At 49.0% G+C, this 23,899-nt stretch overlaps 1 protein-coding gene across 2 annotated transcripts in view; it reads left to right on the top strand.

Moving 5' to 3' along the window:
* Window positions 1–1,605: 1,605 nt before the first annotated feature.
* ITGA9 (integrin subunit alpha 9) overlaps window positions 1,606–23,899 on the top strand; it is a 331,274-nt gene continuing 308,980 nt past the window's right edge. Inside the window, exons 1-3 of one of the 2 annotated variants that reach the window (XM_070577273.1) lie at window positions 1,606–2,073; window positions 18,227–18,354; window positions 20,245–20,351. In XM_070577273.1, the coding sequence (XP_070433374.1) occupies window positions 1,889–2,073; window positions 18,227–18,354; window positions 20,245–20,351 (420 nt within the window). In that variant the 5' untranslated portion in view covers window positions 1,606–1,888. Of the gene's footprint in view, window positions 2,074–3,914; window positions 4,055–18,226; window positions 18,355–20,244; window positions 20,352–23,899 lie in introns of those variants that run through there. The other variant, XM_008524662.2, reaches the window with a different exon arrangement.

Genomic DNA, 23,899 nt, shown 5'->3' with positions numbered 1-23,899 from the left:
TGCAACAGCTAGATGGTGAGTGCTGGGGTAGGGAGTTCTGCTTCTATGGATTTGCGGGACACATTTACTTGAGAAAAAAGTGTGCCAGTAATGATGTGGTTTTGGTTCTCAAACTTTAGCATGCATAAGAAGCACAGATTGTTAAACACAGATTGATAAATGGGCAAAGGACCTGAATAGACATTTCTCCAAAGAAGATATACAAATGGCCAATAAGCCCATGAAAAGATGCTCAACATCACTAATCCTTAGGGAAAAGCAAATCAAAGCCACAATGAAATACCACCTCACACCCATTAGGATGGCTACTATGTAAGAAAACAACAACAACAACAAAAAACAGAAAATAAGTGTTGCAAGAATGTAGAAATATTGGAACTCTGTGCACTGTTTGTGGGGATGTAAAATGGTACAGCCACTGAGAAAAAAAGTATGGTGGTTCCTCAAAAATATTTAAACATAGAGCTACCATAGGATCTCGCAATTTCACTTCTGGTTACCCTAAAGAATTGAAGGCAGTTATCGCAAACAGATAACTGTACACCTATGTTCATAACAGTATTAGTCACAATAGCCAAAAGGTGGAAGCAAACCAAGTGTCCATCAAGGGACTGATAAAGAAAATGTGGTATATACATGATGGAACGTTATTCGGCCTTAAAAAGGAAGGACATTCTGACACACGCTATAAGGTAGATGAATCTTGAGGGCATTATGCCAAGTGGAATAAGTCGATCACAAGAAGACAAATATTGTATGATTTCACTCACGTGAGGTGCTTAGAGCAGTCAAATTCACAGACAGAAAGGAGAAGGTGGTTGCCTGGGCTGGGGGGCGGGGAGAAATGGGGAGTTATTGTTTTACGGATATAGAGTTTCAGTTTTGCAAGATAAACACGTTCTAGAGATTGGTGGCGGTGGGTGCGCAACATTGTAAATTGTATTTATTGCCACTAAACTCTACACTTAAAGATGATTAAGGTGGTAAATTCTATGTTGTGTGTATTTTGTCACAATTAGATACACTCACAGCTGGGCCCCAACCCCCGGAGCTTCTGATTCGGTAGGGCTCCAGTGGGACCTGCTGGTCTGCATTTCTAACCGGTTCCCAGGTGACTTTGATGCTGCTGGTGCGGAGACCACCCTTAGGGATCAATGGTGTAGAAGACCGGTGAGTATAACATGGAGGGATACTCTGCGCACTCCCACGTGGCTACTGTTATTAACAACTACAGCTGGCGTTTACTGAGCGCTTGCCTCCTGCAGGTTATCTCACAGCTGGGTGAAGGGGCAGCAGATGGGCAGGGCTAGAATCTAAACTCGATCCTTCACAGGCTTCCTTTGGTCCTTGGTGTGAGCGTGAGACTGAGAGGGAAGGAGAGACGCAAACAGACCTAGCAGGGCCGGCAGAACTCGCAGCTGTGGAGAGGATTAGGGTCGCCGGGACCCCCAGCGCCCAGGGCGCGGCGGGGAGGTGGGGCCGCCTGAGGCTTCCTGGCGGGTCCCGCGCTCTCTCCGGCCAGCTAGGCGCGTGGGGCTCGCGGCCCGCAGGGGGCGCCGCTGCGCCGTCCCGCCGCCGGCAGCGCAGGCCGCCCACCCCGCGGGCGCGCCTCTCCGCAGTCCAGAGCCGCCCGGCCCGGGACCCGCTCGCCGAGCGCGCAGACTTCTCGGCTGGACTGAGGACGCCGCCCGCTCCGGGCCGGCCGTGTGCTCGCCTTCGGCGTACGCTCGGCCTACCGCCCCCGGCCCGGCGCCGCATCCCGCCCGTGCCCGAGTGCAGAGCTCCAGCCCCGGGAGCCTCCCGGCCGTCGGCGGACCCCGCGGCCCCGCCGCCGGTGCGCTCGGCGCCCTGCTCGCGGGGCAGAGGGGAGGGCGGCGGCCGGCTGGGGATGGGCGGCCCGGCGGCGCGGAGGGGCGCCGGGGGACTCCGCGCGCTGCTCCTGGCGCTGGTGGCCGTGGGGACCCCCGCGGGCGCCTACAACCTCGACCCGCAGCGCCCTGTGCGCTTCCAGGGACCCGCCGGTTCCTTCTTCGGCTACGCGGTGCTGGAGCATTTCCACGACAACACGCGCTGGTGAGTGCCCTCCCGCTCCTCGACCCCGGCCCGCCGCCCGGGCCCCAGCCCCCGGCCGGCCGCCGCCGCCGCCTTTCCGGCCTCCTCCACGCCGCCGTCCCGAGGGGGCGATTTAAATGTCTCCGCTGCGCGCAGCTCGGCCGCAGAGGAAAGGCGAGGAGGACGGAGGACGCGGGTCCCCGGGGGCGCCCAGAGTCGGAGGGGACCGGGCCGGGCGCATCCCCGGGGTCCCAGCCCCGAGTGTGCGAGAGAATCGCTGGCGTTGACCCCCTCGGCCTCCCCGCCAGACTCGGCTTAACTGTGTCGGTCGCAAAGTAACTTGGCTCCTATGTCTCCGAGGGGCCGCTGCTGGCCCGGCTGGCACCCTGAACGCCGCATGCCCCAGGAGACACGGGGTGCAGACTCCTCCGTTTTGGGAACTCTGACACCCCACCCGCCTCTCCGGCGCCTCTGAGCGCAGGAAGCTGAGTAACTGGGGATGTGAGGGGAATAGGCTGTGTGCGCGTGTGGGGGAAGTGGGGCTCCCCAGAGGCCAAGTGTCTGGGAACCAGAGGGGCGCAGTGGAGCCCAGATGCCCCCCCCCCCGCCCCAAAGCCCTCTGCGGAAGCGAGCTGAGAGGGTCCAGGATGCGGGGAAGGAGGGTGGACCAGGACCCTGAGTGCTGAGGCCAGTGGGTGATTTCTGGGGCAGTTTGGGCCTTATTTCACATAGGTCGGCTGGAGACAAGCACCAGGAGCCTTAGGAGAGGGATGTGGTTCTGTAGAGGTCAACGAGGCTAGTTGCCCCCTGAGTGTCCCCCTAAGAATCGCAAGGGGTGGGAGCTTCCCCCACTGAGCACCATGAGCTAAGGGGTGTAAAGCTTGGGTGTCCAGCCCCAAAGGAGGGGAGACTGGTCCCTCCTTGACCCTTTCCGGTGGACAAGAGGGATGAAACAGCCACACAAGGGTTACCTCTTCATCAAAGAGAGTTTGACTGGGATCATTCCCCTATTTAAGGTCATGCCCCAGCCTGGGTAACAAACAGTCTGGGATTGGTTTTATTGTGTGGTCACCAACCTTAGTGTGAGCATCCTTAGGGGTTGCAGGCTGGGGGCTAGGTCAGTGAGGTGTGTGTTCTAGCATGTCGTGCTGCCAGAGAGTCACTGCTCTGACTTGGACAGAGGCTGATGGAAAAGGGAGGGTTTGCAGATCTGAGTCCTCAAGCATTGCTGGAAAAGTGGGGACTCTGTGACCGGCCAGCCCGTTAACAATTGTGCTGTTCAGGAGAGCTGCCTCCTAGAGAACCAGTTTTAAGTCCGTGTGTAGCTCCTCTCCAGTTCCACATCTCCCTCCCTGCCTTTCCCCAGTTGCTGAGTTTAAGGCCAGACTGTGTATGCCTGCACTTGCTGAATCCCCTTTTTAAAGCAAAGCAGGCTGAACACCTTTTCTGTGTCCCCCACACCCAGAGTCCACGGTGGGTTTTGGATTTGGTAGAGAAGGCAGCCTGGGCAGAAGCAATTGGAAAAGGCATCCCAGAATCCTAGGCTGCGCTCTGGGGCTGTGTGACCTTGGCACAAAGCATGTGGGGAGAGCTGTCAAAAATAGAAGGGCTGCTCCGGGCAGGGGGCTACTGAGGGAGGCAGGCAGGGGAGCTGGAGCGCGCTGTGGGATCGGCAGCTGTGGGGATTGTGTGCCTGGGAGCTCTTGAAGCTCTTTGAGGAGGGAGGGGTGCCAGGACCCTATCACCTGGGTTTGGATGGGCCACAGGTCAAAGCTGCCCCAGGAGGGGAACTACTAGGGGTAGTCAAGAGCAGATCTGACTTGGGAAAAGAGCTGAGCCTGCTTTATTTTAAAAAGGGGATGAGGAACAGCTGTGCAATGGGACTAGCTCTGGCAAGTGCAGGGAAAGACGGTCTGGCCTTCAGCTCGGCACCCAGGATAAACGGCAGAGAGGGTGTGGAACTGGACGCTGCTGCTGGTGCATGGCCTTGGTGCCACTGCAGGTGTGGGGCAGGTATTCCAGGCGGCCTTAGGAAGCCGTGCAGCCAGGCTGCTGGTCTCAGAAGTCCCCTCTGCTTCTGACACTGAGCAGGCTGCTTTTTCTATTGGAGCTCTTGTCCCTGTAGTTTTTCAGGTACCAACTAAACTCTCTGGAAATGTTTTTAAAGCAGATTTTCTCTTTCCCTTCCCCCCCCCCGCCTTAATTTCGTCTTAGTTTTTGCTTATCTCCTTGATTTCTTCCTCTTGCTGCTTTTTCCAAGTATTTTTCTATCCCTTTTCTCTCCTCTCCCTTTCCCCCCAGTATGCTTGTCCTAGACCTTGAACATTATTCTCTGATTATGTAGCTCCATCTTGGTAAACTGTGGCCTTTGATGCAGGAGACTTCCAACCTCTCCTCCTTTCTCCTTTTTCTAGAGGCTAGACTTACTGCAAGACTAAAGAAACTTCCGTCAAAGGCCTCTTACTTGAGTGGACCCCTACTAAGGCTCTGTGTCTCATTTTATACTGAATTTTGTATTAATTTTCTTAAAGGTAGTCACCCTAAATTTAGAAGATTCAGGCCCTGTGGAACCTGGATCTACTCTAGGTCTCTACCTTAACTTTCAGCTCTGGAGTTGGTTGATTGACTTAGTGACCGATTGTTGGTCTCTTTCTACCTGGCAGCCCCTGGGCCCTGGATCTTTTGGCCCTGCTTGAGGGATGTGTAGGTTGTTTCCAATTATTCACGATTATAAACAGCAGCGGGGGTAAACATCCTTTTAACTAGAGTCTTGCGGACATCCTTTATTATTTCCTTCGAGTAAATTCCTGGGCTTAGACTTGCTGGGTCAGAGAGGAGGGAGGTCTTAAGGCATTTTCCATGCATTTCCAAAGGGCTGGTGAAGCTAAAGTGTGTACTTTCGAGAAATGAATTAGCTTCCTCAGGCACTGGAGTTTTGGAGTAACTTACCAAACGGTGGCCCCAGTGCAATAGAAGAGCATAGCAGCCTGCATGAGGGTGTACTTAAAAAGGTCACAGACAGTCAAAATGAGTGGGAAGGTAAGTGATGGACGTGAGAAGGAAAAGTAACATATTGAAACTCTCAAACGAAAAGAAGGCAAATGTTAATTAAGCCCTGTGTCAGGTGTCTTTCTTCTTGAGAAGAAATTCCTCTTTAGCTTCTTAATTCAATATTAGTGGCTTAGTAAGTTTGCTTCATGCTAATTAAACATTTTTTACAGGTGAAAGGATTTGTTGTATGTAGGGTGAGGGATTGAGAAGAATGTGCTGGAGGGGCAGGGAGAGAGACCAGGCTCCAGGGTCAGCGTGGGCTCTGTGGGTGGCAGAGCAGAGGGTTCCCGGTGTTAAGGGGTCCCAGACGCACATCGCCAAGCACGCGTATGTGCTCTGTCAGGAGAACTGGCGCTTCTCTAATCCTGTAACTGAGTGTTCCTAGGAGTTCTTCTTAAACCCAAATTGTCACTGATCAGAAAGTCCTGCGTTTGTGTAAGGGATGGGAGTGACCTTGCTTTCTGAGCGCTGGGGGCTTCTGCACTCACATTGCGTTGAGAACAGAGCCCTAGACCCAGCCTCTCTCAAAGCGTTTGGCTTGACTGGTCCCTCTGTTGATGTGCTCTGGGCAGTGAGAGTTGTCCCTGTGGCGAGGTGGGCCAGAATAACTTAGGCGGTGTTACAGATGTCATTTGTATGGTTTGGATTCAAACATGCAAGTGACTCAGTTTCCTCTTTTCCAGGGACACCCAGACGGTGTCTGACTGCCCGGAGCTAGCTTCCTCTCCTCTATTTCCCACCCCCCGGGTCTTCTCGCACCCTTTGAACAACAGGAGTGGGTGCCAGGGAACATGGACAAAGCCTGTTTCTGTCCCTTCCCTTAGACATGGACCTGTTCCTCAGCTGCAGGGCAGACAACTGTGACACCCTGTGATATAAATAAATGCAGCCCGGCTGGCGTCCAGCCCCCAGAGTGGGTTTCTTTCACACCCCTCCCCTTCCCTCCTTCCTTTCTGCCCCAGACGCCCTGGAGTCTGAGGTGGTGGGGTGCACTGGCTTCCTTTCTGGCGATGTGCTTCCTGCTCCATCTCCTGGGACACATCAAGATGGCTGTGCTCAGGCACAGAGCAAGTGCTCGGAAATGGAAGACGCGCCGGCTTTTTGCTTTGTTAAGGTTGTCAGAGCATCATTCAGTGAGGAATAGGAGGCAATTCAGAGCCAAGGAGAACGCAGCATCCTCAATTTGCATTAAGGCTGAGAGTTAAAAGAACAAGCCAGACAGTTCTGCACTGCCAGTGCCGTTGCCACTAGCCAGATGTATTGCTATTTAAATTAATACAAGCAAATAGAATTAAGAGTGCTGTTCCTCAGTCGTACTAGCCACGTTTCAAGTTTTCAATTGCCACATATGGCTAGCGACTACTGTATTGGACAGCACACAGAACATTTTCATCATCACAGAAATTTCTCCTGGACAGCGCTGGTTTAAATCAATGACTTAACTCTTACAGGACTAGACAAAGATCAAAAGGTGATATAAGAAAAAGAAAAGTCAACCCTTGGCATATTTGAATATTAAAACAAACAGGCGTGCTTAAATTTAACTGAAAACTAATAGTGGACAGGCAAAGAGGCTGAATTCTTTCTCTTTTCATTTCTCAAACATTGGAGTGCCTCTTCTGTGCTAAGGGGTAGGGACTCAAGAATGAGAAATCTACTCACAATCTGATGGGTGGGAAGATCTTGGGGTTCTACTCTTGTCTCAGGCCAACTATAAGATATGGGGTCTGATGAGGGAGAGGCTTGTCCTTGGGCAGTCATTGGTTGTTCAGAGGGGCAGAGGAGAGACCTTGTGAGGGTAAAACCTTTAGAAGAGGGACCCTGGGACCATGACCTCCCCCCTCCCTCCAGTCTTTGTGAGGAGACACCAGAAATGGCGGTGGCAGCTGTGCCTTCTCATAACCTCTGTGGTGGACGTCTCTGCCGGCTTCTTCTGTCCCATGCCAGGCTCTCAGGCGGGCATGTAGCTCCACTTCCCCATCTGGATTTTCTGCGAGTAGCGTTTTCAGACCTTGTTCCTGGTTCTCACTGGCCCTGCAGAGCCTTTCTCAAGCTCCCAGGAAGGGATCACATGTGTATGAGGCCCAAGTTCTAAAGGCACCCAGAAAACGTCTCTTGAGGTTTCCGGGGAGTTCTCTGAAGCTCTTGAGAAGCTGGTGAGGGTGCTGTTTCCTGAGCTAGTGCTGAAAGCTGGCTGGAGCAGAGGCAGCTGTCTTGCCCAAGGGAGAACCTTCCAGGGCAAGAAGACAGACTCTTCTCAGCCAGTCACTAACAGCCCTGAGTGTGAGGGTGTGAAGGGCCGGGCCCCAGCCAGCTCTGATTCCCCGGTGATGTGCTGCTGCTCAGGAAATGGTCTCCTTCTGATAACTCTTATTGTGTCTGGGGAAATGTCGTTTTTACATTTATTAAAAGCAGCCAGGGTGTCCTCAGAAATAATTTGCTTTTAAGGCAGTAGCATAAGAAATGAAAATGAATGATTCCATCAGATAGTATTTGCTGGGCATCTACAAGGGGTCAAATGCTTTCCCAGGTGTAATAGTCTTTAGCTGAATCTTTGGGGCCACCTGATGAGTGGTTTCCAGTTTGCCAGTCAGGGAATGGAAGCTTACCGCAGCCTCAGTAATCAACGCACATTGACTGGGGGCTTGGGTCCGTTCACATCCTCTGGGAAGCAGATGCTAGACAGACAGGAGTGCAAGAGAATTGTTGGGGGGCAGCGGTAAGGCCTATGAAAGAACAAGGGGGAGGAAACAGGATTGGGCAGGGAGAGCCTCAAACTTTGATGCAGATCTGATTAAAGTCTCAGCCAACTCAACAGGACCCTCCCCCCCACACCCACATCAGTCACGGGCTACAGCTGCCTGGGAAGAGCAGCAATCAAGCTGAGGCCACACAGCAATCCTGATGGGGCTGCAGCTGGAGGCTGTCAGCTGACTGCCCCCTTGAGCTGAACGGCACGAGATGACACACACCTTCATGGCTGCCATCGAGCCCATCGTGTGTGAATTGCTGTGTTAGAAAAGTACGAGTTGTGTTCCTCGGCCTCCAGTTGTGGCTGGGGAGCGTTTGTGCCACAGTATCAGTGTGGAGACCGTTAGGATTGGCTGTGGGCTGTTGGAACTGATCCAGAAGCAGACACCAGATCCTCTTGCTGCCACCTGACTCATAGGTGCCTCTTACTGATGTCAGGGAAGTCGCAGGTGAGGGAGAAGGAAGAGAGCTCCAGCTTACTTTGAGCCATCGGGCAGTTGATGAGTTCTCGACTAGAGGGAGCACAAGACCTCATCCCTGGTACCTTGTGAACCACAAATCCTTTAAGCCAAGTGGATTTGGCCACCAACCAAAGCAGAATAAAGTGTTTTATCATAACCCTCCTTTTTGCCAGAGGGAGGCTTAGGAAGCGAGAGTGAATCTAAAATTGGGAAAAATCTAGCGTCTTTGAAACCACAGGCTCACTTGGTCCCCAATTCTGCTTTTTGGGAGAACAAAAAGGACTTCAGTTGTGAGTTTAAATTTGCAGCAGTAGCAATAATGGCAGCAGCAGTACCATTCCTGAGTACTTAGCATGTGTCAAGTACTGTCCTACACGCTTTATCCATATTAGCTCATTTAATGTTCCCTACAGTTGTTTTAGCCCCATTCACAACAGGAAGAACTGAGGTGCAGAGGCGTTATTTGCCCAGGTCACACGGCGAGAGGGTGGTACAGCTGGGCCTCTGTCTCTCAGGAAGTCAAGAGTCTGAGTTTGGGGCTTCAAGGCATCTAACTGTCTGTCTTGTGAGGTTCTGTTCTGCCTGCTTTGCTGGAAAAGTTTTGGAATTGCAGTACTGGTAACTCCCCTGTGACACCCTTTAGGGGTGCTTATTCATGACCCACTGGCTACCTGTGGGGGTACTAGGGTTCTGCTTTCCAGGGATACTGGATCACTGGGTAGACAGGGACCCAGTGATTTTTGCCAGGGACGTTTATAGGGTCTGTTCTCACATCGAGTCTGTCTGATGTTAAGACAGAAGTGTCCTAGGAGAGGTGGAGCATTCTGGAATATTCCATGTATCCATCTAACCTCCCTGGGCTGCTTTTGTTACCATCCCTCCATCGGCTAACATTGAGTCTTCCTGGTTCCCACTGCTTATTTAAACTCTGTTTGGAGAGTGGATGGGGAAGGTACCCAGGGTGGCCAGTGTTTAGGATTTACCCCTGGAATTGTAACTTTATTAAAGAAACCCACACAGAGTCAGACTTTCTGTGCCAGTGGCCAACAATATGTGAGAGGGATGATGTGTCCCTCAAAATCTGAACATCAAAAAGGGGTGAAACGAGTTTCCTCCATCTCAGCTCATCCCTGGGTGTACTTAAGCCCAGGTGGTCCCTCCCGCCCCTTTCCAACCGTCTAGTGTAAAATGTGCAATGTGCGCAGACCCCAGAGCAGACATGACGCGGCTCTTAGTACCTTTTCTCCACCAGGATGGGTCCTGGAGCGTCGATGTTCCAGGCTCGGGAATGGGTTCTTCCTGGCTCTGCCTTCCTTATGACAGCCTCCAATACCCCAGCAATAACCAAATCTGTGGTTTCTGTGCCATAAAAGGTAGGTGCTGCCAAGACACACAAGTGCATGGTGACCTAGAGAGTGGGCGCAATGTCAGCCCTGTCCCCAGCCTGACTTAGCCCCCGTTTAGGAGCTGTGTGATATTGGCAAGTTACTTCAGGTCTTTGAACCTCGTTCCCTCCTCTGCAAAAGAGAGGAGTAAGAGTTTCTCCCTCATGTTGTTGGGGCGTTAGATGAGATGATGTCTGCAAAGCCTGAAACACAGCATGCAGCACCCAGTAAACCCCTGATAAATACTAGTCATTATTTCTGTTGTTACTCTGATCTGACTTTTGAGACTAATGGTCTTCTTCACCCGGACTTTAAATGCTAAAAGGGTTTGCTTTCAGTACCTTTGTTCATTCATTCATTCACTTATCAAAATTCGAGGGTCAATACCAAGTACAGAAATGAATGAGTTAGTCTTGCATAAGACGCACTCTTCATTATGTGTGGTCTCTAAAATTTTGGTCATGCTCTACCTAAATCTGCATTTTTGTGTATTCATTTACATCGTGTCTGCTTCCAAAAAGGATCTGAAATGGCTGCTTTAATTGGAGACCTGTGGGGTTGTAAATCCTAGAGTTTTGTGTGCCTCTTCCTTCTCTCAGAGCAGCTGGGAGGCCACCCTGGTATGGGGAGCTCTGGCCCTCATCCCAGGCTCCAGATAAGTCTAGGAGGTAGGGCTATGGTTCCAAGGTAGGGTGGTGGTGATAATTTTGGCAAAAAAAAAAAAAAAAAAAAAAAGAAAAAGTAAAGTATTGACCTACTTTTCTCAGAAGAGAACATTATCACAAGAAAACCAACAGGAAGGCTTCAAGGCTTTTACTCAGTCTCCCAGAATTCTGTAGCTTGCTCTGCCTTTTGGGTTTTAAAATTTACTTGATGCTCTTAGGTAGAGAAGGAAAACATTGGCCCTTTTGCCGTGCTTCCTTCTCCAGCTGCCTCCTCGCAGTGCATCTGCTGACACCCAAGCCCCTGGCCCGGGGCAGCAGCCTCTGAGGACCTTTCACTCCCTGACAGGGTGGCAAGGGGTGCTGATGCCTCTCTTAGAGGGCACCCTGCCTGTGCCTCTGCTCTTTCCCGCTTGACATGGAACTCCGTCTGTTTCATTCTGACTCAGCAGTTTCTCATATGGATTGCACCCCTCTCCCTCCCTTTGTTTACTCCAACCTAGGGTTCCCAGAATAAAAATCATTATTATTGCAGCCTTCTGTGAGTCCTTCCTGAGTATCGAGGTGCTATGCTCATGGTCACCCTGAGGCAGTGGGGCTACTATAGCTGAGGCACAGAAACCAACTCCAAGGTTACCCGAGAGATTGCCGAGTTGTGATTTGAACCCAGGTGGACCTGACTGAATGTTCATCTGGCTCTTCTCAGGGTTGGCTGTGCTGCCCTCCCCACCCCCATCAAGCCCTTGGTCAAGGTCTTGGCTTCCTGAGGAGGAAGAAAAAGTGCCCTGGTGCTTCTTTTAGGAGCATTTCTGTCTGTTCTTGGCCTTGGCAGATGAAAGATCCTACCCTGCTCTCGAAGGTCGGGCCATCCTGGGTGCATGGCCCCCTCCCAATACTTACTGGTTCCTTCTGTGCCTCGCCACTGTCCTGGGCAGGGGTCTGTGTATGGGTTTTGTTTTAGAGAGAAGGGAGGGTTGAGTGGCCAGGGGACTTGCCCACAGCCACACGGCTGGAGAGGAGCTGGCACACTCTTCAGGGTAGTTTCCACCACCTCACTCTGCCTTTCTCATTTCAGGCCCTCCATAAAGTCCATGGTCCTGGTTGGCAGTGAGATTCCTTTGGGGGAAGGCAAGGCCACCAGGCAGTTAAAGGGGCAGTAGCAGCAGTTCTCAGCTGTGGAGTTGGATTCCTGGGTTGGACTCAGGAGCAACTGGTGGGTGATGGGGGTACCACGGTCCAGTTCCCGTCAGAGGTGGCGTGCCCTAGCTTGATGAGGTATCTGTTTCCTATGGCTGCAGTATTGCTGTATAACAAACTACCCTAAAACTCAGCGGCTTAAACCAATCGCCATTTATTAGCTCATGATTCTGTGATTGGAAGTTTAGGCTGGGTAGAGCTGGTGGTTCTGTTCTCAGCTGGGCTCACTCATGCATCTGGGGTCGGCACCTGGGTTGGCTGGTTGGCTGGCTGGTCGGCTGGTCTAGAATGGCTCATCTCTGCTCCATGTGTCTTTCATCCTCCAGTAGCCTGGGCTTGTACATACACCTGGTATCTGGGCCATTGGATGTCTCATTGCCAAGGGAACAATCAGAAGTGTGTGTAGTCTCTTGAAGCTTAGACTGAGAAGTCAAACCATGCCGCTTCTGTCACATTCTCTTGGCCAATGCAGGTTACAGGGCTAGCCCACATTCAAGAGAAGGGGGAAACAGATTCCACTTCCTCATGGAAGGAGCTGCAAGGTCATGTTGAAAAGGGCGTGGATACAGGAAGTTTGGAGAATTATGGCTACTTTTGCAGTCTCTTACTAGTGGTGGAAGTGTCCTAGCCATTCCTGGATTTCTGTGATCTCAGCTGAAGGTCTGAACAAACTCCTGCCCTGGACACCAGGAAAGGGACTGAGATTCTAAGGATCTGTGCGTTCCTGGGGGTGCTGCCAAGAAGTGGAGCTGGGATGGGTTGGGTGCCAAGGTTTTTGGCTTGCTGCTCAGCATTCTGACATTTCTTTAAACACCTACTCTGTAGCAAGCACCATGCTAGGTGAGTTATAAACATCTTACTTTATAAACCTTACAAGAACTCTTATTACGTGCATTTTTCTTCCTCCTGCTTTACAGAGGAAGAAAACTGATGCTCAGGTAGTTGAGAAACTTGTCTGAGGTCACACAGCTTATCAGTGGTAGAGGCAGAATTTAAACCCCTGTGCTTCTTCCACTTCATCGCTCTGAGTAACTTGCCTCAGAGCTTAGAATTTAGGTGGAACTGTTAGTTTAAAGCCCCTAAAAAGCAGTTAGTATCCACTGCTTAAACACCTGGAGCCTCAGTTTCCCCAAATGTAAAAAGAGGAGCTTCTGAGGCCTTTCAGGTTCCAAGGCTCCAGTTGGCAAGCATTGGCCCTAGAGAGCTGCTCCCTCTGGGAGTGAGGGGTTTGGTGTGGTCAGAGGTGGCTCTCCTGGCACCAGCTCTGCCTCTGCTCAAGTCTTGGCTATTTTTGCCCGGTAGGGGATGTGGAGCACTTCCCAGGGCTTCCTTGCGGTGCGGTGGGCACACAGTGATTGAATTTGACTCATGTAACTGAAACGTGGGTCCCAGGGGAAGTTTTGGCTTGGGGATCAAAATGCATGAAAGCAAACCTAATGGGTTTAAGGTTTTTAATCCCCAGTTGCTGTCCTCAGTCTGGCTGTAATTCCGCCCTGTGGAATCACTGCTGTGGCATTTGTGGGGAGGGAGGCAGCCTCTGAGACACAGTCAGTTTGGAGCCTTCCCCAGGGAGGCAGCTCTGGCTCACTCCTTTTCTGCCACCTGCTCTCCAGGGAATTTACCTGCAGTTTGCTCTCAGGGTGTGAGGCATGGCTTCAGAGCAGGATGGGCAGCCGGACGGGAGCCTCTGTAGCCAGCTTGACCACACAGAGGTCAACCAGGGAAGTGGCCGTGTTGGAAAAATGGAGGGCATTTAAACAGCCACAGTAGGAGGGAGTTTGGGAGACTGGAAAGAGCATGCCTTGGATATGGACGCCCTGAGTTCAAGTCTCAGCTCTGCCAGTTAACAGCGGCATGAGCCCCCATCTCTGAGTAAAATGCACACAAGAAGTTGCCTGCCAGCGTTACCTTGAGCAAGGAATCAGACAACCTGTGAGCATCACTGGTGCTGGCAGATGATGGGCCCCCATTTCCAAATAGGCATGTGAACGACTCATTAAGGGAGGCAGACCTCTGGGCAACACCATGCCAGAATGTAAACCTTTTAAGACAGCAAGAAGGTGTTGGAAATTCAGCCTGATGGGGAGGTGAAAGGCCTCTTTCAATTCCAAACCCGGTCTGTCCTTTGGCATGATGGAGCTTCCACATCAGAGTTCTAACCTCAGAGTCACCTGCAGAGCCTCACGTGGGCTTTTTCAGTCAAGGTCATAGGTGTGCGCAGCTGGCAGCAGAGCGTCACTCGATGTCTGTTGGCCCCCCTTTTCCTCCTCTCTGGCTGATGTGGGGTGGGCAGAATAGGGGAGGGGGCACTGCCCTCAACTGCTGGGGTGCAGTCTGCAGCTTGGCATCTTACCCTGCTTTGTGGGCTCGGGCAGGTCCCAAGACCCTCTGGCTGCCTGCTTCTCCATCTGTAAAATGCAGATACGATTAGTGCCTCCCATAGGGCTGCAGTAAAGATTAAACGCGATTCTGCCCAGAAGGAGCCTAGCCCAGCACCTGCACGCTCCAAGTGCCGCATACATGCTGGTGGTCTTTGTGATGAGAAATCCAGGGCTCTGAGTTAATGAGAGAACTCGAAAATGTCTTTGAAGTTTGTGTGCATCTTTGGGGATGGGATAGGAGAGTTCCGCTTCTCAAGGGTCATCTGTTCATACTGCACATGATTATTTATAATCAGTGTGGGTATTTATATAGCACTTCTTAGACTATAAAGCACATGGAGAGCTTGTTAAAATGCATGTTCTGATTTAGTGGGGGCCTGCGATTCTGCATTTCCTTCAGGCTCCCAGGTGTTTTCCATGCTGCTGGTCCGAGGACCACACTTGAAGTAGCGAGCAAAGGTGAGAATCAGCCAGACGATTTATTGATGGGAGCCTGTGGGTGGGAACACACAGACCCTTTTATATGGTAACTGTACAGAGGAAAGAAACATCTTATTGTCTCATCAAGAGTGCCGGGGAAGATTTTGGGGAATGTTTGAAGTGGCTGGGATGTCTCCTTATAACTCAAAGAATGAGAAAACGCAGATGGCATCTTTTCGGTGGCTTGTCCTGAGCTCTGGGCCATTGCACTCTCTCCGTCTTGTGGGATCAGCCTGGCACATAGCCAGCTGAACTAACTTCAGAAAAGACAAGCTCATCGGCTGGCCTGCAGCAGCAGCCTTGCTGGCCGGCGGCCTAGGTAAAGAGCAGCGCCAGGCAGCAGAGGAAGCCACGATGTTCTGTAAACACAGAGATACAAGCTCCTTCTCCAGCATGCCACCCCTGTGAATGTCATGCACACGTGTGCACACACGCCCCCTTATCTCTTGCTTCATTTCCCATTATACAGGATTTGGGAAAAACCTCCTTATCTGATCAGCGGACTAAGAGTTTGAACCAGAGAGCTGTTATCAGTGCTTTATCAGCCATTGTTGTTAGAACCATTGAGTACCTCAGGCTTGGAAGGGAAAAATAATTCAGGTCCTTTCTCTGCTTCAGATTTGGTATAAATTTTGCCCCTCTCAGTCTTGGCTCTAGGCTGTAGAATCAGGACCTGGGATTTAAGGTCTCCAGGATCCCTTCCTGCTTGGATAAGATGGGAATCTGGGTCTGTAAATTGGGAGCAAGGGCACTGTCTGAAATGTCCAGGGTTCCGATGCCAGTTTGGGGGACACGCGAGAGAAACAGCCTGTAGTTTCTTGCAGCCCTTCCCTTTCCTTTCTGCAGGATGAATTCTCCCCCTTGTTTGTTTCTTGTGATTTTTATAAAATGAATTGCAAGTGGCGTTTATTCACTGTGCTGATGTAAATTTGGAGTTGCTGGAAGGTTTTGGACCCAGCCCTGTCCCACAGGGATTTTTGAGTGGAGGAGCATTTTGTGTTCCCCGGCATCTACAACCTGACATGTGGAGAGGCAGTGGATGTTTCAGCAGTTTAGATATGTCAAGCTGCTAATTCTTCTCACCTGTGAAAACATGACTGGTGTTAGAGGGAGCAACCCTTGGCTCGCCCTGGTGGCTCTAAAGCGCAGCCCCAGAAGCGAGGGGGGAAATTGATCCCGTAATGTGGCTTTCTCTGTACTGGAGTTTCGTTTTGTGTGTCATCATGCATTTGACTTAGAGCAGCCACGGGCCAGCCAAACTGCTCTTGTGCGGTGACGGAGGCGGTGTGGTCTGTTTGGGAAAGCGCCATGTGCTTGCTGAGATTTCCAAAGACTGTGGGTCCAGCCCTGCTTCTACTTGGGGATGCTGCAGCTGTGGCCCACCACGGGGAGGGGAGGCCGAAGGAGTGTGAGTTGCCCAGCAGCACCTGGACGGGCAGCTTCCTAGGGTGTTATTGAAAGGCCGCTGGGCAGGTTGGGTGCCCTCACTGTTGGGGGCCTGGCTCCTCTTACATCCCAGCATGGTGTTATTTGATTCCTCACAGAATCAAATGCAGACGCTCTAAGACTGACTTGGAAAGAAATGCTCCAGTAAGGGGTGGATCTCTCTGGTTCCTTGTGTCCTCAGAGATCCTTCATGTTCTGGATGTTGAGAGATTGGGCTCAGGGGCAGTGGGATCCACATGCCTTCCTGTGAAACTGACACCATATCTCTGAGCCAGACTAGTGTGGGTGCCCCTTGTGATATCTGCCAGCCTTGCTGAAGGCCCGTTTGAGGATCTCGGACTTCTGTTGTATGATATGTAGATACCCAGCCCCGTGCTCAGCTGGAGTGTTGGTGGGGGAGCAGCCTCATTCTGAGGCCATGGTAGGGGTGAATGAGTGAATGTCTAAGATCCAAGATGAAAGTGGCTTTCAAGAAAAGGGAGGGCAGCCTTGGCCAGCTTTCCATATCCCCAGGGAGGCTGTGTAGGGTCATTCTAACCTCTGCCAGACACCTTTTCCACAGGTACAAAATGGATAATACTTTGTATTCCAAGGCAAGTGGGAGATGATATATTTCGTAATGTGCCCAATACCTTTACAGGGTGAATTGCATCTGTTTCCAGGCTGCTTGAGATATGGAGCAACTCAAGTTCTCACTGAGTGGGGGCTTGGGATTTTCTACTCTTTGAACATCAGTGTGGATTTCGTTTAAAGTCTTATTGTACAAGTCCTTTTCCAAATGGTTCAAAGCTCAGCACCAACTGTGCCAATTGATTGGTGGTGGTTAGGATTCTCTGCATAGCTCTTTGGTTGATTGCTCTCTGGAAACAATGCATAAAATGGTAGGTCAAAATAGTTTTCATAACGTCTGGAGGGGAACTTGCTGCCAATACCCCCATGTTATGCCCTCACACAGGACCGAGTGTGTCTCTTCTATCTTCTTGGAGTGTCTTGCTTTTTTTCCTCCAGTGGGGAAGGGCCCTGCTGGGGTTGGCCCATCCCCAAGGCAGCTTTCCAGTTCAAGGTGAAGGATGCAGAGCTTTGTTCTTGCCCCTGCTTGTAGGCGAACTATTCTGTCTCTGTCCATGTTGGGATAGAGGATGAGGTTTATGATCCCACACAGCTGCGACTTCCTTCCTGTTTCCCATAAATGCACATTTGGGTGTGGTGGGGACACAGGAGGGAAGTGGCATCTCGAGGATTCTTATTTTTTATTTATTCACTTAATTTTTTTTATTGAAATGTAACACATCCAGAAAAATGCCTGTATCATTTATACAATTTAATGAATTATCATAGATTCGTGTAAACACCACTGAAGTTGAGAAACAGAGCATCATAAGCACCTCCAGAAGCCCCCTCTCCCTAATACAACCCGCTTGCTCCTCCCCAGAGGTGACTGTTATCCTGACCTCTAACACCACAGTTAAATTTCACCTGCTTTTGAACTTCAGATAAATGGAAACAGGCAGTGAGTACATTATTGCCCTGACGTCTTTTGCTCAGTGTTATATTGTGAGATTCATCCATGGGGTTGCAGTTGAATGTTCACTGATTTTTGCTGCTGTGTAGAAAGCTGTTGTATTTCTATACCACAGTTTACTCGTCCATTCCAGCATTGATGGACCTTTGGGTTTCTTCTAGTTTTTGGCCACTAATGTTCAGCTGTGAACGTTTTTGTACATGTCTCCTGGTAGACAAACACATTCATTTCTGTTAGGTATAGTCCTAGAAGTGGAAGTGCTGAGTAGGCACAGGGTCAGCTTTATTAGAAACTGTCGAATAGTTTTCCAAAACAGTAACGGTTTACACTCTTACCAGCAGTGTATGAGAGTTCCAGGTGCGCCAGCACTCGGTATTTTCAGTCTTTTTGGTTTTAGCCTTTTAGTAGGTGTGAAGTGGTATCTCATTTGGATTTCTCTGATAACTATTAGAGTTGAGCACCTTTTCATGTTTACTGGCTCCTTGGTTATCTTTTTTCATCAGGTATCTGTTCGAGACTTTGGCCCATTATTCTATTGATTTGTCTGTATTTTCCTTATTGATTTATAGGAGTTCTTTTTAGATGCTGGTTAGGAACCCTTTGTTGGTTGTATATGTTCTCAACCAACCTTAAACTTTTAATGTGCCTGGAGAAAATCTAACAAGTTCACTCTAGGCGTGCCCCCATCTCCACTCGCCCACCAGCATGGTATAATGCTGGGGTATGGTTTCCCAGCGAGTGTTCAGACAGCCTACCCATGGCTGGGTGAGGACTTGACCATCGGTTGCCTCTTTCCTGGTATTGAGTTGTGACAGAATGCCCTTTCTTCTTGATGCAGGGTCCTTGTGGGTGCGCCAAAGGCAGATTCCAAGTATAGCACTTCAGTGAAGTCCCCCGGGGCTGTGTTTAAGTGCCGCATCCACACCAACCCTGACCGGAGATGCACCGAACTGGACATGGCTCGAGGTGGGTGGACATCACTGCCAAGGTGGAAACAGATTCTCACCCTCATACTTTCCTCTTTTTCTTCCCAGAGTGGGCTGATCATTCATCCACTCTTCCATCCATCCATCTGTTCATCCATCATGTACTGAGTACCTATTACATACTAAGCACTGGGATACACCGGTGAACAAAGATCCTGCCATCCTGGGCCTAACCAATTAGTGGGCAAAAGAGACATTAAAAGTAATAATTGAGTGTGAGAAGACCAGAGGGGAGATGGGTATTTGCTAATGTAGATTGGAGGGTCTGGGGAAGTAACATCTTCACATCATTAGAAAGATGCACAGTAGTTAGCTGGGCAGATGCCTGAGGCAGAACCTCCCAAGTGGAGCAAAGCATGTACCATTTTAAAGTATAGAGCAAGGGCGGTGTCACTGGAGTGGTGAGCAGGGGAGAGTGGAAGCAGAGGCAGTTGGCAAAGGTGAGCCAGGGCTGGGTCATGTGGGGCCCAGCAGGCCAGGGTAAGGTATTGGGATTCTATTTTGTTTACAAGGGGAGACGCCATTAAAATCAATGTGAGGTTTTGTATTTTAAGTAGGGAAAGAGATGATTGAGGGATGCTTTATTTTATTTTATTTATGTATTTTTTTTGGTGAGGATGACTGGCCCTAAGCTAATATCTGTTGCCAATCTTTCTCTGTTTGCTTGAGAAAGATTGTACCTGAGCTAATATCTGTGCTAATTTTCTTCCACTTTGTACATGGGTCACCTCCATAGCATGGCTTGATGAGTGGTATGTAGGTCCATGCCTAGGATCTGAACCTGCGAACCCCAGGCCAACTGAAGCAGAGCACAAGAACTTAACCACTATGCCATTGGGCCAGACCCTGAAAGATGTTTTAAAAACCTCACTTTGGGGGGCTGGCCCCGTGGCCGAGTGGTTAAGTTCGCGCGCTCCGCTGCAGGCGGCCCAGTGTTTCGTTGGTTCGAATCCTGGGCGCGGACATGGCACTGCTCATCAGACCACGCTGAGGCAGCGTCCCATATGCCACAACTGGAAGGACCCACAACGAAGAATATACAACTATGTACCGGGGGGCTTTGGGGGGAAAAAGGAAAAAAAATAAATAAATAAAATAAAATCTAAAAAAAAAAAAATATATATATATAAAAAAAATATATATAAAAAAAATATATATAAAAAAAACCTCACTTTGGTCTAGTGGAAGATACACTGTCTTTGGAATCAGATGGATCTGTCTGGGTTCAGAGCCCAGCTCTGCCAGTTACTAGTTGGGACTTATTGGGATTGTCCCATAGTCTTGTTGGCCTCAGTTTCCTCATCTGTGAAATCAGAATTAAATTAGCTGCCTCACAAGGATTACCTTGAGAAGATTGAGATAATAGAGGTGGATACACAGAATTTTGGTTGGCACATAGTAGGTCCTAAATAAGCAGGAGTTATTTTATTGTAATCATCACTTCAAGTCCTTACTTTCTCCAGAGTTAAAGTTGAAGTTCCCATCAAGATGACTTAACTAGTTTTTTAAGGTGAAGAATTGTCATGATTTTCTTTAGCAGAGAAGGAGAGGTGTCCATGGTGTTCTCTGGTGCTACTCAAAATGACTGATTTTGAAACTGTTTGTTAACTGGTACATGACAAATTAAGGAACTTGCTTCAGAATATAAATCAATGCACTGCTTCCTTCATTGAGAAAGTCTTGCTATGAAAAAAATATTGGCTGAATTAAACAGAGTATGTAGTGACGGGGTCAATTTACCTTTTGTTTTGCAAGTTCCTTGTTTCCTCACGGGCTGGTAACAAACCTTTGAGTTATAGACTACCCTTTGAAAAGCAGCCAGCAGAACAGCGTTCCTCAGCCCAAGTCTGGCTTTTCTCTTTTCCTCCAGGGAAGAATCGGGGCATGTCCTGTGGAAAGACCTGCCGGGAAGACCGGGATGATGAGTGGATGGGGGTGAGCCTGGCCCGGCAGCCCAAGGCCGATGGCCACGTGCTGGTAAGGCCTCCTGGGGGTGCCGTGGGGAGGGGGTGGCACACTGAGAATAAATGACTTTGATCCCTTGGGAAAGCTGGATGGCACGGTGACAAGGGCATGGCTTCGAGGTTGCCCATTCTGTTCTACTGCTTGGACAAATGACTAATCTGTTTATTTTCTTCATTTGTCAAATGCTAATAATGTCTGCCCCAGGGTGCTGAGATGTGGTTACTGAAAAATGACAAAATGTGAAAAGTGCCTTGTAAATCTCATTCATTGCTTAAGTATTTTTGTGTGTGTGTCTTTTTAAGTTGAAGTATAATTTACGTAAAATGCACAGATCTTAAGATTACAGTTTGGGTTTTGACAGTTGTATACACCTGTGTAACCACCTTGCCCCTCACCCCATCAAGATACAGAATATTTCTGTCATCCCCAAAAGTTCTATTATGTTCCTTTCTGGTTAACTCCTCCCACCTCGAGGCAACCACTGTTATGATTTGTGTTACTGTGGGTTACTTTTGCTTTTTCTAGAACTTCATATAAAGCAAATCCTACAGTGTGTGCCCTTTTGTGTAAGCCTTCTTTCATTCAAAATAATAGTTTTGAGAATAATCTATGTTATGTGTAAGTTCATTCCTATTTATTCCTAGGTGATAGAATGTTTTATGAAATACATGTTATTATTAAGTGGACATTTATTTGGCTCCCAAAGTGCATGTGATATATGCTGATCCATTAGGTGCTTTGAGGGAGATGCGAAGAAAAGGAAGTCTTTGCCCTTGAGACTTGCAATACCTTAGAGCTGCCCTGTGCGTTAAGGTAGCTGCCAGCCACATGCAGTTATGACATTTAAATTTATCTAAATTAAAAATTTAGTTCTTCAGTCACACTAGCCGCGTTGAAAGTAATCAATAGCTGCATATGGCTACTGGCTACTGTATTGGACAGCACAGAGAGAAAGCATTCCATCATAGCAGAAAATTTTATTGGACTCAACAAAAAAGAGATTTCTAACTGCTTCCGAGGTTTTTGTCCATTTTTCTTTTACACTTTTCTATTGAGATAGAACACTAAAGTACTTAATGTGCACAACTTTAATTGAAGAGCTGATGAATTTTTTCATGGACGTTCACTCATGCGTCCCCGTTGCTAATACCCCAGAATGTTCCCTTTGTCCCTTCCCTGTTAGTACCCCTCCCCGCTGTGATAACCCATATTCTGACTTCATAGGCCTTTTCTTGCTATTGGCTTTTCTTGGAAGCTGCATGAAGATTTTTGTTACAAAAGCATTAGAAGGGAAAATAATGCTCACTGCTATTTACTTAGGACATCCTTTGGGCCACATGCTGTAAAGCCGAGGGTTTTACATATATTTTATCCCAGGGTTTTCCTTAAGGATCTAGGCAAAATGTTTCCATCCTGTCTCTGAGGGGCCTACTTTTGTGTTAAACTTCTCCATGGCAGAAGCTGTTCTCTGAATTCCGCCTTCCTTTGCAGCACAAATGAAACATCTCCCCCTGGTCAGGCCCCTTTGGGGAGGGAGGAAGCAGCTGGATGCTGTCGCCAGCTTTGTGGGGCCTCCCTACTGGAAACCGCTGTAGGTCGTGTTGAGGGCCCCCCATCCCCGCTGTTTGCCTTGGTGTCCAGTCCTTTAATCACTGTCAATGGGCTGCCCCTGGACCCTCTCCAAGCCTCTACATTCCTCTAGACATAGTGGCCTGACCCTGACTGGATGACTTGGCTGGCCCCAGGGGGCCCAGAATGCTTGTCTGCCATGCTATGGAAAGGAAGGGACAAAACTGATCCATCTGTGAATCAGGCGGCCTGAGTCAAGATTCAGAGTTGAGGAGGCCGTGGCCTTGAAGGCTCCCAAGGGCGTCTTGCCTAGATCCAGAGGTCGTGCCAGTGAAAATAGTTCCTCTCCCCATGGGAGGATAACCTCTGTGGCTGAGAGCTAGCTTCCAGAGTGTTCTGTGTTACTACAAATCAGTCTCAGGAAGGGGCCCTCTCTGGGGACGTGAGCAGCAATGAGGATCATGGGCACAATTGAGCAAAGGGAGCTGAGAAGGCAGAGCTGGAGCGTTTGTGTTCACGGTGCTGAGATAATCCCATTCTAATTCACTGCGTGCAGAGCTGTTTCTCTCGTTTTACACCATCACAGCATCATCCATTCAGAAGCCCACTCTGGGTGCTGGAGAAAGAGAGGGCATCCAGCAGCATCTGCTTTCCTCGTGGCTGCTTTTTTTTTTTTTCTATTGTGGTCAGAAACACGTAACATAAAATTTAGCATCTTATCTGTTAAGTGTATGGTATAGTGGTGTTAACTACATGTTTGTTGTTGTGCAACAGATCTCTAGAACTTTTTCATCTTGCATAACTGAAACGCCATATCTATTGAACGACAACTCCCCCATCCCTCTCCCCCCAGCCCCTGGCGACTTTCTTTTCCAAGGAGTTTGACTACTTTAGATACTGCGTGATTCCATTTATATGAGATAGTTGTCTTTTTATGACTGGCTTATTTCACTTGGCATAATGTCCTCAAGATTCATCCATGTTGTAACGTATGACAGGATTTCCTTATTTTAAGGCTGAATAATGTTTCATTGTATATACCACATTTTCTTTATCCATTCATCCATTGATGGATATTTGGGTTGCTTCCAACTCTGGGCTATTGTGAATAATGCTGCTGTGAACATGGGTGTGTGAATATCTCTTCGAGATCCTGTTTTTGTTTCTTTTGTATATATACCCAGAAGTGGGAATGCTAAGTCCTATGGCAATTTTATTTTTAATTTTTTGAGGAACTTCCATGCTGTTTTCCACAGTGGCTGTACCATTTTATGTTCCTACCAACAGCGTACAATGGGAGGGTTCCAGCTTCTCCACATCATCACCGACACTTTTTTTTTTCTTATGGTAGGCCTCCTAATAGATGTGAGGTGGTATCTCTTTGTGGTTTTGATTTGCATTTCCCTAATGACTAGTGATGTTGAGCATCTTTTCATGTGCCTGTTGGCCATTTGTATATTTTCTTTGGAGAATGTCTGTTCAAGTCTTTGCTGATTTTTAAATTGGATTGTTTTCCATCGCTGAGTTGTCCTCATTGCTTTTTGCTTTTTCACATGTGCCATCTTCTTAGGAAAGCCTTGTCCTACGGGACGTGCCCCCTGTCCTCCCCAGTTTAAACTCTGCCTGCTCCATGAAGCCTGTCATTGGTGACAGTGCCGTTTGGAATAAGCTTAGCATCTTTTGTGTCATTAGGAACTCAGCATTATGTTGTTACCTTAAATGGATAACTTATTTTATGTATGTCTTTTTGTTATGGAAGCCACTTGGGGACAGAGACAAAATCTTCTATGCTTTTTACTCTCAGTGCCTGGAGAAGATCTAGAGAGTGGTGTTTAAAAGTACGTTTGAATAATATGAGTGTCAATGTTAAAACAATTAAAAGCCAAATCAGTTGCCAACTCTTCTTGGTTGCTGATTCTAAGTGGTTGATGGAAGCATGAGGCAAAATGCTGTGACAGGTGACAACAAGGTACAAGGAGTGGTGACCTAGT

Source organism: Equus przewalskii, chromosome 15, assembly GCF_037783145.1.
Source record: "Equus przewalskii isolate Varuska chromosome 15, EquPr2, whole genome shotgun sequence".
Taxonomy (NCBI): Eukaryota; Metazoa; Chordata; class Mammalia; order Perissodactyla; family Equidae; genus Equus; species Equus przewalskii.
Note: the sequence above shows the minus strand (reverse complement) of the source record. Positions and strands in the feature narration are given on the sequence as shown.